The following is a 20515-nucleotide window of genomic DNA, read 5'->3' as shown; positions in this document are numbered from 1 at the left end:
TGGTAGGAGGATCTGGTGTTCAAACACAAGATTGGGCTACAGGACACAACTGAAGCAACCATGGTAAGTGCAGGATAGGGAATTACATTTAAACACAAATGGTGCAATCGTGTATTGGAAACTATCAAAAGCTTTTCCTTAAAACTATTTTAGTTACATTTAATTTAGTTTAGTTTTTTTGGAGCTTAATGATTTGCATGTTTGATATAAGTGACACTGAGTTAGCACGTAGTCAGTGCGCTAATGAAAGACCCCTAGTGACATTTTCATTTGGATTGTTAACATTTAATTATTTGTTCACAGGATGATGACGCTCGTGTTTTTCATCCTATCCTAATGGTCTCTGACCAAGAACGTAGAACAATACATCCCAGTACAGGCCCTTCAGCCCATGATGTTGTGCTGAACTATCAATCAATCAAACCTTTTCAGGCATGTGCCTGTTACAGAATCTCTTAAATGCCACTAATACTGTATATCTACCTCTATCACACCCCTTAGTAACACATTCCATGCAGCTACCACTCTCTATGTAAAACACCTCCACCTGACATGTTCACTGCAAAAGACATTAGCAATGTGCCAGATGTTGAAGGGGGTGAGGGAAGTGCAGCTACTACTACAAGGGAAAAGGTGCTCAAAAAGCTGAAACACCCAAGGGTAACACAAGTCAGCTGGTCTAGATGAACTGCACCCTAGGTTTCTGAAAGAGGTAGTGGTAGAGTTTGTAGAGGCATTAGTAATGATCTTTCAAAGATCATTGTGGCTGAAGGATGGTTGAGGTTGGGAGCTAAATGTCCAAGGTTACACATTGTATCGGAGGGATAGAAAGGTAGGCAGAGGAGGTGGAGTGGCTCTGCTGAAAGTGGTGAAAGGAATCAGTAGAAAGATGTGACATAGGATTGGAAGAGTTTGAATCCTTGTGGGTTGAGTTGAGAAGTTGCAAGGGTAAAAGGATTCTGATGGCAGTTATATACAGGCCTCCCAACAGTGGCAGTGAGGTTGAGCACAGATTACAACAGGAAATAGAAAAGGTGTATTGAAAGGACAATGTTATGGGAGATTTCAATGTGCAGGCAGATTGGGAAAATCAGGTTGGAAATGGATCTCAAGAGTGAACTTGCTGAGTGTCTATGAGATGGCTTCTTAAAGCAGTTTGTCACTGAGCCTACTTGGAGATCAGCTATACTGGATTGGGTGTTATGTAATAAACCTGAGCTGATTAGGGAGCTTTTGGTCAAAGAACCCTTAGCAACCAGTGATCACAATATGATTAAGTTCAACTTGAAATTTGACAGAAAGTAAAGTCTTACGTAGCAGTATTTCAGTGGAATAAAGAAAAATTACAACGATATGAGAGAGGGGTTGGCCAAAGTAATTTGGAGGGAGTTGCTGGCAGAGATGAGAGCACAGCAGCAATGGTGTGAGTTTCTGTGAAAAATGAGGAGGATAGATGTATTCTAAAAACAAAGTAATATTTAAATGGCAAAATAGTACAACTGTGGCTGATAAGGGAAGTTAAGGCTAATGTAAAAACAAAAGAGAGGGCAGACAACAAAGCAAAATTTAGTGGGAAGACAGAGGATTGAGAAGCTTTTAAAACCCACAAAGAGCAACTAAAAGAATCAATTGGAGGGAAAGATGAAATATGAAAGCAAACTAGCAAACAATATCAAAGTGGATAGTAAAAGCTTTTATATGACTGCTAGAAAATGAAGACAGAGAAATAATAACAGGAACCAAGGAGATGGCAGATGAACTAAGTGAGTATTTTGTATCAGACTTCACTGTGGAAGACACTAGCAGTGTGCCAGATGTTGAAGGGTGTGAGGGAAGAGAAGCGAGTGAAGTTACTATTACAAGGGAGAAGGTGCTCAAAAAGTTGAAAGACCTAAGGGTACATAAATCACCCGGTCCAGAAGAACTGCACCCTAGGGTTCTGAAAGAGGTAGTGGTAGAGATTGTGGAGGCATTAATAATGATTTTTCAAAACTCATTGGACTGTGGCATGGTGCTGGAGGACTGGAAAATTGCAAATGTGACTCCACTCTTTAAGAAAGGAGGCAGGTAGCAGAAAGGAAATTATAGACTAGTTAGCCTGACCTCAGTGGTTGGAAAGATGTTAGATCAATAGTTGAGGAGGAGGTTATGAAGTACTTGGTGACACAGGACAAGATAGTACAAAGTCAGCATGGCTTCCTTAAGAATAATATCTTGCTTGATGAACCTGTTGGAATTACTTGAGGGGATTACAAGGAGGATAGATAAAGGGGATGAAGTGGATTTTGCATATTTGGACTTTCAGAAGGCCTTTGACAAGGTGCCACTCATGAGGCTGCTTACCAAGTCAAGAGCCCATGGTATTACAGGAACGTTGCTAACGTGGTTAGTGCATTGGCTGATTGGTAGGAGACAGGGAGTGGGAATAAAAGGATCCTTTTCTGGTTGGTTGCCAGTGACTAGTGGTGTTCCTGCAGGGGTCGATATTGGGACCGCTTTTTTATGCTATATATCAATAATTTAGATATTAAATAGATGGCTTTGTTGCCAAGTTTGCAGATGACACCAAGATTGGTGGAGGGGCATGTAGTGTTGAGGAAACAGGTAGGATGCAGAAGGACTTAGATAGATTGGGGAATGGGCAAAAAAGTGGCAAATGAAATACAATGTTGGAAAATGCATGGTCATGCACTTTGATAGTGGAAATAAATGTACAGATTATTTTCTAAAGTGGGAGTAAATCCAAAAATCTGAGATGCAAAGGGACTTGGGAGTTTTTCTGCAGAACACCCCAAAGGTTAATTTACAGGATGAGTCAGTGATGAGGAAAGCAAATGCAATGTTAGCATTCATTTCAAGAAGTCCAGATTACAAGAGCAGGGATGTGATGCTAAGGCTTTATAAGGCACCGATTTGGTCTCAGCTCGAGAATTGTGAACAGTTTTGGGCTCCTTATCTAAGAGAAGATTTGCTGGCATTGGAGAGGGTTGATTCTGGAAATGAAAGGGCTATATGAGGAACATTTGATAGCTCTGGGTCTGTACTTGCTGGAATTTCAAAGGATGAGGGGGGATCTCATTGAAACCTTTTGAATGTTGAAGGGCATAGACAGAGTAGATGTGGAAAGGATGCCTCCCATGGGGGGGTGGGGTGTCTAGGACAAGAGAGCACAGCTTCAGGATAGAGGGGCGTCCATTTAAAACAGAGATGTGGAGAAATTCTTTTAGCCAGAGGGTGCTGCATTTGTGGAATTTGTTAACACAGGCAGCTGTAGAGGCCAGGTAGTTGGGTATATTTAAGGCAGAGATTAATAGGTTCTTGATTGGACATGGCATCAAAGGTTATAGGGAGAAGGCTAGGGCATGGGCTGTGGAAAGGATCAGCCTTGATTGAATGGTGGAGCAGACTCAATAGGCCAAATGGCCTAATTCAGCTCTTATGATAATGGTCTTACACTTTCCTCCCTCAGGCTGTTTCTGCCCTGGAAACAAGTCTGCCTGTCCATTCGATCCATACCACTTATCATCTTGTACACATCTATCAAGTCACCTTTCATTCTCTTTTTGTTCCAAGTCAATTGTCAGTTCCAATGTCATACAGGTGGATAAGGAGACTGGGTAAGGACAGCAGATTTCATTTGCTACAGGACCGGACTGGTAGGGAAAATTCAGTAGTCTTCTGCATACTGTTATTAGAACTGGATGTGTTTTTTTTAATCCAAAATTTATTCAGTTACTTGAATTTAAATGATCCAGTTAATATGGTGGGGTTCAAACTCGTGGTTGGATCAACTGTCCAGAGTTCTGGCTACTAGCTCAGTATGGGAACCACAATGCCTCCATACTCATTACGAAATATTCCAAATCATTCCAAATGTTTAAGACATGATACAGGAGATAACCTTGTTGACTGGAGATAAAAAGATAAAATGCAATGACAGCAAATCATAAAAGGAATAATTTTTCACTAAAACCAGGACAGCTATCTGCTTTAAATAAAGTAAAATTATCCAGTGACTGGGAAATGGGGGGTGTGGGGCAACAATGACACTTTTTTTAAAAAATACTGTCACCTAACTGAATGATGGAGCACTTTCATCAAGCACAAACCTTTTCATGTCATATTCCTATGTTACAGAAAGATAAGTTGAACTTGCCAAGTTTTATAATAGCTGTATTTATGTGCTCATCTCACTTTGAAATAAAGAAAATTATATTTTCAAATGTCACCTGATTTTTAATTAGCTCCAACTTTAAGAAAATATAAGGCATTCAACTCTGGTTTATTTCACTAGATATTGAGAATGTTACACTCCAAATTGACAAAGATATACTCAGTGGCCACTTTATTAAGTACACCTGTACACTTGCTTGTTAATACAACTATCTAATTAGACAATCATGTAGCAGCAACTCCGCATAAAAGCATGCAGACACAGTAAAGAGGTTCAATTGTTGTTCAAACCAAACATCAGAATGGGGAAGAAGTGTCATCTAAGTGACTTTGACAGTGGAATGATTGTTGGTGCTGGACGGGGTGGTTTGATCATCTAAGGAATTGCTGATCTGGAATTTTCACGCACAATAGCTTCCAGAGTTTACTGAGAATGGAGTGAGAAACAAAAAACATTCAGTGAGTGGTTGTTTTGTGGGTGAAAATGCCTTGCTAATGAGAGAGGTCAGAGGAGAGCGGCCAGACTGGTTCAAGCTGACAGTAACTTAATTAACTACGCATTACAACAGTGGTGTGCAGAAAAGCATCTCAGATTGCACAACACATCAAACCTTTATGGGATGTCTGCAGCAGCAGTAGACAATGAATGTACCCTCAATGGCTACTTTATTTGGTACAGGAGGAATTCAACTCCCTTTGAATAAAGTAATTTATTCAGAGAGCAATTTACCGGCACGGTCACAGACCCTTCCGGCTCTGTGAGGCTGTGCCACCCAATTACACCCATGTGACCAATTAGCCTACTAACTCACATCTTTGAGAATATGCGAACTCCTTACAAACAGCGGTGGGTATTGAATCTGGGTCATTGGTGCTATAGTATTGTAATGCCAATTGCTACGCCACCATGCTGCCCCTAAATATATATGTTCAGGTCTCACCTCTTCTTGATTAGCTTCAACTTTAAGAAAGCATAAAGCATTCAATCTGGTTTATTTCACAAATTGATTGGGATATTATATTCCAAATAGACAAAGGTATACTAGTATATGTAGTGTCCGGTGAGCAAACATACAAAACTACTTATTGGTGAACAGAATCTTGAGGGTATGAATGGCAGAACTGAATGTCTAAGCATGCTGCTTGTCAATTATTCATGCTGTGATTTTATGTTGAAGAAAAATGCAAGAAAATTGGTTTCATTTGACTGAATAGGTACTTGCCTTGAATCTCTGCAGGTATCCAATTCTTTCACAGATTGCTACTTCCATAGCTATCATTTCATTCTTGAGCTTGTTATTTTCTTTCCTCAGATGCTGTTCCATTTCCAGCAGTGTCGTGTAGCGCCGAGTCAAAGAACTTTCATTCACCCGCAGAACAGTTAATTTGCTGGTAATTCCACCTATTTTCTTCTTGATTTCATCAGGATCCATCTGAAGGGTTTCCAGTAGTTGCTAATTCAAAAGGAACAGTTACAACTTGAACAATACAAATTATGTCATCCAAACAGAAACCTGACATTAAGAAAAATTGCCTAGATGCAAGATTCAAAATAGTTTGTCATTTTTCAGTACAGAAGTGTAAAGGAAAACAAGATGATTATTACTCCAGATCCAAAGCAGCTTAAAAAAACACAGTAAATATAAATATGCACGATCAGCTTATATATTAATTGTATGTACATAAAGTGATGCTAGGTATAGGACACAAGGTGACTCTGACAAGAAATGATAAGCTAGTAATAAAGTAGATACTCAGGCACTCGGTGTTTCTGCCAACTTTAGGACATTGTTACATATCATACAACAGGATAGAAAGGTTACCAGGGGTTCCACATACTGGGCTCCCAGCCATTATCCTCAGGTTTGCAAATACTACACAATGCACTTTCTACACCCACACCTTGTTATAAGGGAAATATCATTAAACTGGAAAGAGTGCTTATTTAGATTCCATTAAATTTGTGGTGGTAAAACATTTAACTTAGGAGGGTCACTTCTGCAGTATAAAGCCTTTACAGTGTTTAGAGTCATATAGAGCACTACAGTTGAGCAAATCTTTAAATAATTTCACTGCTGTGTCAAGATGGCAACTCCCATCATGAATCCCAATCATTCCCTATGCCACTGTTGACCTAACCAGGCCAGCTCATGTCTTCTACTATCCCATATTCCCAATTACAAATTCCTGCACAATCCACACCACCCACCTTTCCAAATGAGTTACTCGCTTACCTCAGTCTAATGCCCAGTGGCCACCCATTTTAATTCCACTTCCCATTCCCATTCCGATATGTCCATCCACGGCCTCCCCCACTGTCAGGATAAGGCTACGTTTAGGCTGGAAGAACACCACCTTATATTTTGGTTGGGTAGCCTCCAACCTGATGGCATGAACATTGATTTCTCAAATTTCCAGTAATGCCTCCAACACCCCAACCCCCTCACTATTTCCCATCCCCTTTCCCTCTCTCATGTTATCTCCTTGCCCACCCACCATCACCTCCCTCTGGTGTTCCTTCCCTGCCACTTTCTTCCATGGTCTTCTGTTTCTTTCACCAATCAACCTCCTAACTCTTTCCTTCATCCCTCCCTCTCCAAGTTTCACCTATCACTTGGCATTTCTCTCTCCCCTCCATCCAGCTTTCAAATCTACTCCTCAGCTTTTTTGCTCCAGTCCTTCCGAAGGGTTTCGTCCCAAAACGTCAACTGTACTTTTTTCCCTAGATGCTGCCTGGCCTTCCCAATTTTTCCAGTATTTTGTGTGTGTTGCCCAGAAATTAACCCCTTGTTTTGGTACCCACCTTTCCAATAACCCTACTTAATCCCACCCCCCCCCCCCCAGCTATCAATCCACTTCCACTTTGCCTCAGCCTGTGATCTCTTCCTTGTACCTCACCAGCCCATCAAGTTCTGGGTAAAGGCAACACCTTTGATTAGGCAATATTTTACACAATGGAGGTCCCTCCAACAAATGTCCCGTCACACAATGACACATTAACTAGACTTTATTGGAGCCACTAACATTCAGGGCCTGCGTACAACCCTCTGCAACCCCTTATAATCTTGTGCACTGGAGCCTCCATACCAGGCTGTGATGCAACTAATCATAAGGCTCTCCACCGTACATCTGTAGAAATTTGCAAGTGTCTTTAATGACATGCCAAATCTAAGGTTTCTCACTATGGTTTGTGTGGGAAAATGTCTGCTAATGTAATTCAAATGCCCAGCACTAAACTTAAGTCGATGCCTTGTTGTTTAGGGTCTCCCACAACAGTCTACACCAACTAAAAAGAGAATTATCATTCTCTCTATAATCCCCATCAAACTCTTCAATCATTTTAAACACCTTCAATGTCCCACCGCACACCTCTCCACAGTCGAGGGAATGCGATCCAGGTTTTATTTAAACCTTTTATGACCAGGCTCAGTATGTAAAACAGAATTCTGACCTGGGCTGTGTACAAAGGCATCATTACTTCTTTTTATATTAAAAACTCTCTTGAGACCAACATTTCATTATCCTTTTGATTAATTGTACATGGCTTTCAGTGGCTTAAGTAACACTTACATCATACTCTTCAATTTTTACACGATCTTGTTCCTTTAAATCCTCAAGCTTTTTCTTTTCCTCTTCAATTCTCTCCATGTCTTTCTGCCAGGATTCTCTTTCACTGTATATAAAAATAGTAATCATTATTTCAGAACATTTTTATATTGATGGATGAACTTTTATAGCACTTTTGGTTCCTGAATAGCAAATACTGCCTGCTACATTCTTTTCCTAAGCCTTCATAATTCATTTGGTTTCAAATTTCCAGAATTTCTCAATACCTGTCATTCTTCGGAGGGTCATCTCACTGGGTTCCAGTACAGGAATCCAGATTAGCTTCCCAGGACGTGACTCCTGGAGCCATGGTGAGAGACTAGATAAATAATAATTAACAAATAAAACAAAGAGCGGGTAGCTACATCTGGGGGACTGGGAAAGAAAGTGACGATGTTTGGTTGAGACCCTGAATTAGAATCACGATTATTATTATTCTTAAAGCACAAAAGATTCTGCAGATGCTGGAAATCCATGATGAAAACTCTCTGCCCAAAATGTCACCTCTTTATTCCTCTCCATAGATTCTTTCTGACCTGCTGAGTTCCTCCAGCATTTTGTGTATATTATTAGTGTCTTATATAAGAAATTCATTGTTTTGAACTGCAGTACAGTGCAAAGGCACAAACATAGAACATTGAAGAGTTCAGCACAGGATAGACCATGCAGCCCACAATGTTGTGCCAAACCAGCTAAAAAGCAAATCAAAAACACCCAAACACTAATTCCCCCCACCACTTACAGTGGTGCTAGAAAGCTTGTGAACCTTTAGAATTTTATCTATTCTGCATAAATATGACCTAAAATGTGATCAGATCTTCATGCAAGTCCTAAAACCAGACAAAGAGAACCCAATTAAATAAGTAACACAAAAAAACATTATATTTGTTCATTTATTGAGAAAAAATGATCCAATATTACATGTATTTGTTGGAAAAAGTATGTTCATTTAAAGGACACATTAGAGTCAGGCATTTCAGCCAATGGGATGACAATCAGTTGTGAGTGTGGGAGACCTATCAGAGTCTGATCTTCACTACACAGGTTTCTGGAAGTGTGCCATGCCCCATTCAAAGGAGATTTCTGAGGACCTCAGAAAAAAATTTGTTTATGCTCACCAGGGCGGAAAAGGGTACAAAACAATTTTTAAAGTGTTTGGGATCCAGCAATCCACAGTCAAGCAGGTGGTGTACAAATGGAGGAAATTCAACACCATTGTTACTCTGCCCAGTAGTGGTTGACAAACAAAAATCACAACAAGTGTAAGGTGTGTAATTTTTCAGAAGGTCACAAAAAAACCCAGAGTAATATCTAAGGACCTGCAGGCATCTCTTGCATTGGCTAGTGTCAATGTTCATGAGTCTACCATCAGGCAAACACTGAACAGCAATAGAGTGCATGGCAGGATTGCAAGGAGAAAGCCACTACTCTCCAAGAAGAACACTGCTGCCTGTCTGAAGTTTGCTAAAGGCCATGTGGATAAGCCAGAAGGCTATTGGAAGAATGTTCTGTGGACGGATGAGTCCAGAATAGAACTTTTTGGCTTAAATGAGAAGCGTTATGTTTGGCAAAAAGCAAACACTGCATTCCAGCACAGGAATCTTATCCCATCTGTGAAAAATGGTAATGGTAGTGTCACGGTTTGAACTTGCTTTGCTGCCTTGGGACCAGGACAGTTTGCCATCATTGATGGAACTGTGAATTCTGAATTGTACCACTAAATTCTACAGAAAAATGTCAGGGTTCCGTCTGTGAACTGATGCTCAAAATAAAGTGGGTCATGCAGCAAGACAATGACCCTAAACACACAAGTCAGTTTACCAAAGAATGGTTAAAGCAAAAGAAATTTCATGTTTTGGAATGGCCGAGTCAAAATCCTGACCTTAATCCAATAGAAATGTTGTGGAAGGACCTGAGGCAAGCAGTTCATGCAAGGGAGATCACCAACATCCCAGAGTTGAGGCGGTTTTGCAAGGAGGAGTGCCCTAAAATTCCTCCAAGCCGATGTACAGGACTGATCAACAGTTACCTGAAATGTTTGAAGTTATTGCTGTAAAAGGTGGTCACGCCAGTTACTGAAAGCAAAGGTTCACATACCTCTTCCAACAAATACATGTAATATTGGATCATTTTTCTCAATAAATGAATGAACAAGTATAACGTTATTTGTGTTATTTATTTAATTGGGTTCTCTTTATATAGTTTTAGGACTTGTGTGAAGATCTGATCACATTTTAGGCCATATTTATGCAGAAATAGAGAACATTCTAAAGGGTTCACAAACTTTCGAGCACCACTGTAACAAGGTCTATATCCCTTCATCTTCCTTACATCCATGTGCCTATCCAAACATCTCTGAAAAGCCTCTAATGTATTTGCCTCTACCACTATACCAGGCATCTACGACTCTGAGTAAAAAGAACTTAACCCTCACATCCTCTTTGAACCCAACCCCTCTCACCCTCAATGCCCTACAGGGTATTAGACATTTCAACCCTGGGAAACAGATACTCATGCTCTACTCTATTTATGCTTCTCATTACCTTATAAACTTCTAAAAGATCTCCCCTCAGCCTCTGCCACTCTCGAAAAAAATAAACCCAAGTTTACCCAGCCTCTCGTGATGGCACGTGCTCCTCTAAACCAGGCAACATCCTGGTAAGCCTCTTCTGCACCTTCACCACAGCCTCAACATCCTTCCTAGAGTGGGGCAACCAGAACTGTATGCAATACTCCAGATCTGGCCTAAGCAGAGTTTTATAAAGTTGCCACATAACCTCTTGACTTTTGAACTCAATGCCTTGACTAATAAAAGCAAGCATTCCATGAGCCTTCTTAACCACCTTATCAACTTGTGTAGCCACTTTCAAGGAGCTATGAATGTGGATCCCAAGATCCCTCTGCTCAGCAACACTGTTAAGGATCTTTCCCTTAACAGTGTACTGTCTCCTTGCATTTGCCCTACCAAGGAGCAACACCTCACTTATCAGGGCTAAACTCCACCTGCCATTTCTCTGTTTGTATCTGCAACTGCTCTCTATCTCATTGTACTCTTTGCCAATCTTCTGCACTCTTCACAACTCCACCAATCTTGGTATCATCCTCAAAATTACTAACCCACCAATCTACATTTTCACCCAGGTTATTAATATACATCACAAACAGCAGGAGGGCCCAGCTCAGATCACTGTGGAATACCACTAATTACAGACCTCCAGCTGGAACACGTCCCTTCAACCACTACCCTCTGTCTTCCATGCGCAGGCCGGTTCTGAATCCAGACGGCCAATTTGCCGCAGACCCCATGCACCTTAATCTTCTGGATTAGTATCCCATGAGGGACTATAAATTACAAAATAAATAAATAGTGCTATATACAAATATTGAGGTCAAGTTTATAGGTACGTAGACCATTCAAGATTTGACGTCAGAGGGGAGAAGCTGTTCTGAATTGTTGATTCTCTCTGTACCTTCTCCCTGATTGTAGAAATGAGAAGAGGGCATGGTCTGATGAAGGTCCTTTGTGATGAATGTCGCCTTCTTGAAGAACACCCTCTTGCAATGTCCTCAATAGTGGGAAAGTTTGTGCCCCTGATGGAGCTGGCCGAGTCTACAGCCTTCTGCATCCTTTTGTGATCATGAGTACTGGAGCTTCCGTACTAGGCTGTGATGCAACAGTCAGCATCCTCTCCACTGTACATTTACAGAAACTTGCAAAGAGTCTTTGGTGACATACCAGATCTACTCAAGCTCCTAAATAAAACAGAGTCACTTCTTTGTGATTGAATTGCTGTGTTGGGTCCAGGACAGATCTTGCAAGATGTTGCAATGTCAAGTAATGTGTCTCTAGCAATCAGAAATAACTGCAGGGAAGTGCACTTTTGTCAGTGTGATCACCCACCACGCAGAGGTATCAACCGCAGAACGAGATACCATTTCCTTTTCCACCAATGCTGCTTGATCTGCCGAGCTCCCCAAGCAGATAGTTTATTGCTCCAGATTCCAGAATTTGCAGTCTTCCAATGATAAAAGACATAAAGGACAATGCCAAGAGTAACAATCACCCTTGTTATCTTTAATAAGTCAATGAATAGAAATTTAAATAGAACAGTAGAACAACATATTTTATCATAATTTTATAATAAAAACCCTCATTTCCAATCTAGCATTATACTTGAGTTCTGAGAACTAGGTCTTAAACAAAATAATAAAACATTCAAACATTTTTGTATTGAAAGTCCATTCTGTGATTATGCATATTCTATTTTAATACCTTTGATATTCTTTGTACAGCAGACCCTGCTGATGACGAATTACTGCAAACTTGCGTTTGTGATCTTCAGCTGCTTCTCGCAGTTTCTTTTCTTCTTCCTCTTTATTGGAAATTTCCTAAGCCATGAGGAAACACCAATGTTCTGAGAACAGTTTTGTATGTAAAATAATTAAGTTATGTAAATAATATTTTCTAATGATTTTATTATGAAGTGATATGGGAGAGGGCAGATCCTGTTTACATCTGCACTGAGACTATCAATGGAAATCATTGGGCACTGTCCCCATTTAATACCTCTGGGGAACTACAAAAGGAAAAAGGATGATGGACCAGTTATCAATCTACTAGTCAGCTGCAGCAGCACGGTAGGAGGTCAGTAACCAAACGTTACTCTTGATAGCTTTTAATCTTCGAAACTTAATTAGATTTTTTGTTAGAGATTAGCTTTAATTGTCACATGTACATCAAACTCATACGCTATGTATAAATTTGCCAAAGATTCAACTATTGTTGGGAGAATTTCAGATGGTGATGAGGCGGTGTACAAGAGTGTGATAGATCAACTGGTTGAGTGGTGTCGTAACAACAACCTTGCACTCAACATCAGTAACATCAAGGAATCAGAGGAAAGGGTGAGAAGTTTCAAATTCCTGGGTATCTAAATCTCTTATGATTAATTCTGGGGCCCCAACATATTGATACAATTACAATAATGGCACACCAGTGGCTATACTTCATCAGGAGTTTAAGGAAACTTGGTATGTTACCAAAGGCACTTGCAGATTTCTACAGATGTATCATGGAGAGCATTCTAACTGATTGCATCACTGTCTGGTATGTAGGGGCGACTGCACAGGATCAGAAGAAGCTGAAGGAAGTTGGGACCTCAGCCAGCTTCATTCATGCAGATTTTTGATGTTCATTATTATATTAACTGTTGATAAATATTATGTTCATGATCTCACATTATAAAATGGTATAACCTTACTATTAGGTTTGGCAGGCAAAATCTGCATACCTGTAGAAGTTGTACCAAATATTCATTAAGAACATTAATGATATCAGTACTTGATGATGCCATTCCATCTGGTAAAGCGAGAGGTTGGAACTGAACACTGCATCCACCTGACTGACGTAACAGTGTTAGATCATTTTCCAGTTGTGCAACCTGAAAAAAAAACAAATACCCTCTCAGTAGGAGTTCTTCATAAAACTCATTTTGTGTGTTGCCAGCAATCAGAATTTATTAGCCTCGAGAAATGGAGGTGGGCTTAAAAATCTCTCGGAGTGTGATAAAGCTGAGTCAGATGTTGGGTACATGCAACACTGGATACAGCCCTTCGGCCCACTTAGTCTATGCAAACCATTATGCCATTTCCAACTAGTCCCATCCGCACGCACGTAGCCCATATCCTTCAAGCTCCTGCCAGATTAAATCATTGAGGCCCGAGAGTGGAAAACAAACTGGTGTTCAGTTCCACTACCTCATGACTGCCAAGATCCACCACCTGAGCCTGCCCTGTCTTCCTGTGCTTGACCCATCATTCTCTCTTCTCACAATTACCATTTGCACTGGGTCCCACGACACGGTTCAGGAACAGTTGTTGCCCTGCAAGAATCAGGCTCCTGGACTGGCATGAATGGCTTTACTCGCCTCACCATTGAATTGACTCACAGCCTGGAAACTCACTTTCAGGGACCCTGCCCTGTATCGTTGTAACACATGGATTTTCACAGATTCTATGGTATTTCTTAATCTTTCTATGGGTGCCTGCATGAAAATGAATCTTAAAGTTGTATATGGTATACATACTTTGTTAATAAATTTACTTTGAACTTTGTTCATGTGCCTATTTAAATGCTTTACAAATGTTTCCATTGTATCTGATTCCAGCACCTCCCTGGCAGAGCGTTCCCTTCCATTCTCTGTATGGAAATCTCCTTTAAACTTTTCTCCTCTCACCCTAAACTCACACCTTCTATATTTGCCCTTACCACACTGGGAAAAAGACTACAATATATGCTCTAGGGAGCCCTTAGATTTTGATTCACTGACATTACTAGAATAGGTAATGTTTATCTGAGTCAACATGATGTGTTCCTCGTCGAGTGGGACTTGGCGGTGAAGGCTTTTTTAGTCTCTTCAGGTTCAGAAAACATAAATTGGTGGATTGGTTTATTTTTTTCACATACACTGAGGTACATTGAAAAACTTGTCTTTTATCCATTCATATAGATCAATTCATTACAACAGTGCACTGAGGTAGAACAAAGTAAAACAGTAACAGAATGCAGAATGAAGTGTTACAGTTACAGAGAACGTGCAGTGCAGGTGGACAATAAGGGGCAAGATCAATTAATTATCACAGAGGATCTTCAAAGGCAAAGAAAATTTATTACCAAAGAACATACTATATATGTTGCCAAGCAGGCATCTACAAAAAAAGCTATCTTCATCTGAGTGTGCATGACAGCAGCACTGTGAAAGCCATCTCATGCTGCACTGATTGCCATGTCCACAATATTTTCAATTGGAAAATTTAGACAATTATTATGACATTTATGACTTGACATTCACTGAAGCCCTTGGCATAATCAGCCTTTGGAATTACAATTGTCTGATCCTATTTGGAAATGCACAGCAGTAAAACAAAGCTAACACTGACTTGGGGTGTACGAACCCTTTCATTGGCTTTTGACAGCTGACTGCCTGCTATGCCAGCCTCCTTTCGAATCTCTCTAAGTTCCTGTCGAAGCTCTTCATTTCTCCCAGTCAGCTGATCCACCTGAGCTTTCAGGTGCACATTGCTGTCATGTTTCCCTGTGTTCTTTGCCTCAATTGCCTGAAACAAAATTTGGAACAGCTCGATTAGAACTTCAATATGTATTAAAGCAGGATACCAAGCAAAGAGTCACCACAATATATATTCAATGAAAAAAGTTATGTCATGATGGTTGGACTCACCCAACTTAGTGATATTATGTAAATAGCTGAAATGCTAGCATTGACCTTTGTGGAAGCCCATTAGTACAGACTGCCAAGCTGAAAAATGATCCATTTATTTCAAGAGTAGCACCCAAGAACTAGAGGAAATCAGTGCATCTAGCAGTACGTATGAAGGGAAATGGACAGTTAACATTTTGGGTCAAGACCTACATTGGTGCTGGCAGGTAGGGCCTTAACTCAAAGTGTCAACTGTTCATTTCTCTCCATAGATGTTGTCTGACCACAGAGTTCCTCCAGTGCTTTGTTTGCTGATCCAGATTTCCAGCATCTGCAGTCTCTTGTGTCTCCATGTATTCCTACTTTGTATTAGTATTGGTTTATTATTGTCATACGTACCAAGATAGAGTGTAAAGCCTGTCCTGCCTAACAGGCCCTACTGGCCCAATGAGCCATGTCATCCAGCAACCTGTCTATTAAACCCTAGCCTAATCACAGGACAATTTACAATGACCAATTAACCTACTACCTGGTATGTCTTTGGACAGTGACTTTGTACCCAGAGGAAACACGTGGTCACAGGAAGAACATACAAGCTCCTTAGAGACTGCGCTGTTCATACAGATCAGATCATTATACAGTGTAGGCATTGAGGCAGAAAAGGTAAATCATAACAATGCATAAATGCATAACAAATCATAAAGTGCAAAAGCTACAGAGAAAGTGCAGTGCAGGTAAATGATAAAGTGTAAGATCATTATGAGGTAGATTATGAATTCAAGAGTTCATCTTATTGTACAAGATGTGCATTCAAGCATCTAATAAACGGGATATAATGTTTTCTATTGATTAATGAATAACCTCACTGTACTAATATTTAACCCTATTTTGTGTAACATACAATGTAGTATACTATCAAATGCTTTTACAAAAATTCACAAACACGAGGAAATCTGCAGATGCTGGAAATTCAAGCAACACACACAAAATGCTGGAGGAACGCAGCAGGCCAGGCAGATCTATAGGAAGAAGTACAGTCGATGTTTCGGGCCGAGACCCTTCATCCTGACCTATAGATGCTGCCTGGCCTGCTGCGTTCCACCAGCATTCTGGGTCTGTTGCTTAAAAATTCATATATGTTATACTCACTGGTTAGTCCTGTTTTACCTTTCATATTCAAAATCTCAGCTTTGTCAATCACAGTAGATATTTATAAAAGCATGCTAAGTTTGCAAATTATATGATGCTCTGTTACCACTTGGTTAATAGATTCTAGTATTTTATTTTGTGATAACCAGCTTTGATGCAACCAGTCTTTGGTTCCTCATTCTGTTTTTGTTTTCTTGACTGTGTCACATTTGCTAGTATTCTCATCCATTCCTGAAATTCCCAAAGACCAGTTTTAAGATGCCATGTCTTGCTTCGAAGAGAGTGCGATGTTGGTGGAGTAAACGTTAACAGAGTGGTTAGCATAATGCTATTACAGTGCCAGTGACCTGGGTTCAATTTCAAGTGCAGTATGTGAGGAATTTGTATTTTAGCCCCGTGACTGCATGGATTTCCTCCCACATTCCAAAGAAAAATAAGTTTGCATTAGTAGGTTAATTGGTCACATAGGTGTAATTAGGCAGCAAGAGCTCATGGGCCAGAAGGGCCAGCTACTGTGCTGTATCTCTAAATAAAATAATAACTGAGTAAAACTGAAAGTAGAGTAGAGCTAAAGTACATGTATCTGATTCAAATTCAAAGTATGATTAGGCTTTCAGGTTGATAGCTCAGATAAATAATTAGATTGGAGAATAATTCTGCATGATACAAATAGGTAGAGGGGAGTGGGAAGAGAAAGGGAAAGAATGTAAGCAAGAAAATGAATGAGATTGAGAACAATTTAACAACTGATGGAGAAGAGTGAAAGGAAGGTAAATGAAAGGCAAGATATGCATTTCTGTGTAACAGAGGATCCATTTCTTGGCTCTCAAGAATTTGCATCGATAATCATTTCATGTGTCAATGCACAATGTGAAACAAACATTTTTCAACGTCTCAGTGACCAATGAGAGTATAACTCGAGAAAAATGATACTACTTACAGCAACTAGTCGTTCCAAACTTTCCATTCTCAGGATTTCATGTCCTCCCTTTGAAATGGATTCCTCTTGTGTATCCTTCACAGCTTGCAAAATTTCTTTCATACCATGCTCAAATTTTTTATTTTCTTCTGTCAATTCATTTACTGTAACCAACATTACTCAGATTAGTAAAGGACCAGTAGTTTCCTGCCAGATTTTGTTGGCATCACTAAACTATACTGATACATGGAATATTACACAGAAAATAATTAGGCCATAGACACAGCAGCAGAATTAGGCCATACAGCCCAGAGTTTGCTCTACCATTCCATCATGACTGATCTGTTACCCCTCTCAAATCATTTCTCCTGCCTTTTCCCCTTACATTGACACCCTTACTAACCAAAAACTTATCAACCTCCGCTTTTAATATACCCAATGACATGGCCTCAAATTAATTCCACAGATTCACCACGCTCTGACTAAAGAAATTCCCCTTCGTCTCTGTTCTAAAGGGATGACCTTCTATTCTGAGGCTGTGTTCTCTGGTCTTATACTCTCCCACTATTGGAAACATCCTCCACATGTTCACTCTATCTAGGCCTTTCAGTATTCGAAAGGTTTCGATGAGATCCCACCTGGATATGGAATTCTGGAACAATTAAAACAAAATAAGAAATGCATTTACACAGCAACTTTCCTCATTCCAGTACATTCCAAAGTGCCTTACCACAAAAGGAATACTATGTAATAGCAGGCATGCTGGTGTCCCATAACAGTAGCTGCCATTTACTGCTCTGAAAGCTCTTATTAACTCAAACCTTTTCATATCAGGGAAGGTTTCCATTTTGCTAATGTGTAGCTTGATGTGGATCTCAAGGAATTCCTGATGTAAGTACACATGAAATACTGGGTGAACTCAGCAAGGCAATAAACCGTTGACGTTTTGGGCCGAGACCTTTCATTGGGACTGATGAAAGGTCTCTGCTTGAAACATTCACTGTTCATTTTGCTCCAGATTCTGCCGAATTTATCCAGCATTTAATGTGTCTTGCTCCAAATTTCCAGCATCTGCAGTCTCCTCAGGATAAATACCATGTTTCCAGAAAGAAAATAGGACTCTCTCATTCTGGATGCTCGACATTACTGAACATGTTTGGTGGCCAGCAGCCCAAGTATCGCCGTGCTTCCATGGCAGCGTACACCACTGCACTCTCCAGCCATGGCAGCCAAGCACATTCATAGCTTGAGCCACATACATACCAAAATGACACTGGTCCACTCAAAATGTGACTATGTGGCCTTTATCAGAAATTACACACCATGCACATGTGAAGACTACTATTGTGTGCTGCACAATCTTGCAAACCAAAGACAGCAAGTAGTGCTCAAAGACCGAACAAGCAACCTAAAGGCCATGAGGTGCAGATTGAAGGAGAAAGATACCTAGGATGAAGGTGGTGCAACAGAGGATCCATTTGTTGGCACTTATCAACCATACCCTTCATCCAGCTATAAGGGACTCCCTGATCGAGTGACACATCTCCCATCTAGCCTGCAAAATTCACAATTCCTGGTGTGCAAGTGACACTGTGCACACATGAACTCTATCTCACCATTTTGCTCTTTTTTGTACTATTATTTATTCAAATACTTATTGTACCTTATAGTATTTTTTATACATATTGCACTGTACAGCTGTCACAAAACAACAAATTTCTCAACATTGTTGGTGATAATAAACATGACTGATTCATTGAAATGAAAACCTCCAAAATAATAAATCAATAATCAGTTTGCAAATCCAAAATGATGCATAAAACTTCCTTACATCCCGCTTTACAGATCCACTGGTCTGCTTATTACATGTAACTGTATGAATCCTTACTTCAATTACTTAAATGGATTGTTACAATATCTCTATATTTCCTAGTGAGTGGCACCTCAAACCTCCAAATCACATACACATTCTTTCTCAATTTCCATGCTGCAGGTAGAAGCAGTGGATTATTCCAACATATCTTATGAGGACATGATTTTTTTCCTGTAATCCTCCAGAATGAAATTCAAGCTCCTGAAGCCAATGTAATCAAGTTCTCCCATGGTGGACATAATGAAGACTACACATGTTGGAAATCTTGAGCAACACACACAGCATCTATGGCAGGAAATAAATAGTCAATGTTCCAACACAGAAGGTTCTCAGGCCAAAATGACGACTGCTTATTTCTCTCATTAGATGCTGCCTGACTTGCTGAGTTCCTCTGTGGTTAGCTTGACAGGTCTCACTAACCCGCTGGAGCTCCCGCTGCATCTCACTACAGCTACCTCTCTCTTCTCTGTAAATGTCTTCTCCATGACAGCTATAAAGTGAGCTGCTGCTGTTTAGCTGCCATTTGAAGTGTATGTTTAATAGCTGGTGCCCTTCTCTAACCAGTGTGGAGTTCCGCTGAAATACATTAAGTTCCATCAGGAACTGTCCAGGTCCTAATTTGGTAAGTATTTCACAGTGGATTTCGCCCAATTTCACATGATGGGCCCAATGTTCCCAATAGAAATGAATGGAACACCAAGTTAATGTACTGCTATGCAATCCAGTTTCAAGGTAGGAATCTTTTAAGTCTATTAATGAAAACAGAAGAACGTTTGGTTTAACCCTCACCTGAAAGAGTACTGCACATCCTCAATACTCTTCATTGGAATGTCAGCTGAGATTTCTTGGTATGGGATCAGACACATTAATCACTAACTTTGTGACACTGTCATGATGAACTATTAGTAACATATACGGCATATATTAAAAAAAACATAGAACAGCGCATTATTTGCTGCTAGGCATTAATCATGGAATTACAAATACTATCAGAAAAGTTATCTGCTTTTTTTTGGTACACATGTTCCTATAAAGAATTCTAATGAATGAAAGGGACTTACATTTTGCTTGCAGCTCAGCATTTTCCGTCTTCCTTTGTTCCAATTCCTTCTCTCTTCTTTCCAGCTCTCTGGAAATATATTCATTCTAAAATGTAATGAAAAATTAAATGTGATTAGTTGCCCAGTTCAGGCTTGAGTTTTCATAAATATAACTGCCCCTTTTCTCCACACATTTTTATTTCAGCCTCTGGAAGTGCTTATTGTAAAAAATAAAGACCCAAATGAATTCAGGCACAGGAGGAATGGATACCAAAATGGAAAGGGCTGTTGCATCACCAACTATAAACTCTTAACCTAAGGATTTGGTGATTAAACATTAGTGGATCGCTATCAATGATTGGGGTTCAATTCCCACTAACATCCATGTACGTTCTTCCCATGCCATTGTGGATTTCTTCTGGGTGCTCCAGATTCCACTCACATTCTTAAGTCACACAGTTAGAGTTAGTGAGTTGTGGGTATGCTATATTGGTGCCAGAAGCACGGCCACTCTTGCAGGCTGCCCAGCACAATCTTC

The 20515-nt window shown here is 40.1% G+C and overlaps 1 protein-coding gene across 3 annotated transcripts in view; it reads right to left on the bottom strand.

The window, feature by feature from the left end:
• Positions 1-20515, bottom strand: part of cep290 (centrosomal protein 290) — a 172799-nt gene that overhangs the window by 103043 nt on the left and 49241 nt on the right. For all 3 annotated transcript variants that reach the window (XM_073058859.1, XM_073058860.1, XM_073058861.1), the window contains exons 18-24: positions 19999-20083; positions 17086-17228; positions 14734-14895; positions 13071-13220; positions 12053-12168; positions 7744-7846; positions 5397-5627 (exon numbers count right to left, since the gene is read on the bottom strand). In XM_073058859.1, coding sequence (XP_072914960.1) covers positions 5397-5627; positions 7744-7846; positions 12053-12168; positions 13071-13220; positions 14734-14895; positions 17086-17228; positions 19999-20083 — 990 coding nt within the window. The remainder of the gene's footprint in view (positions 1-5396; positions 5628-7743; positions 7847-12052; positions 12169-13070; positions 13221-14733; positions 14896-17085; positions 17229-19998; positions 20084-20515) is intronic.

Source organism: Hemitrygon akajei, chromosome 10 (assembly GCF_048418815.1).
Source record: "Hemitrygon akajei chromosome 10, sHemAka1.3, whole genome shotgun sequence".
Lineage (NCBI taxonomy): Eukaryota > Metazoa > Chordata > Chondrichthyes > Myliobatiformes > Dasyatidae > Hemitrygon > Hemitrygon akajei.
This window is presented reverse-complemented; position numbering and strand designations above follow the sequence as displayed.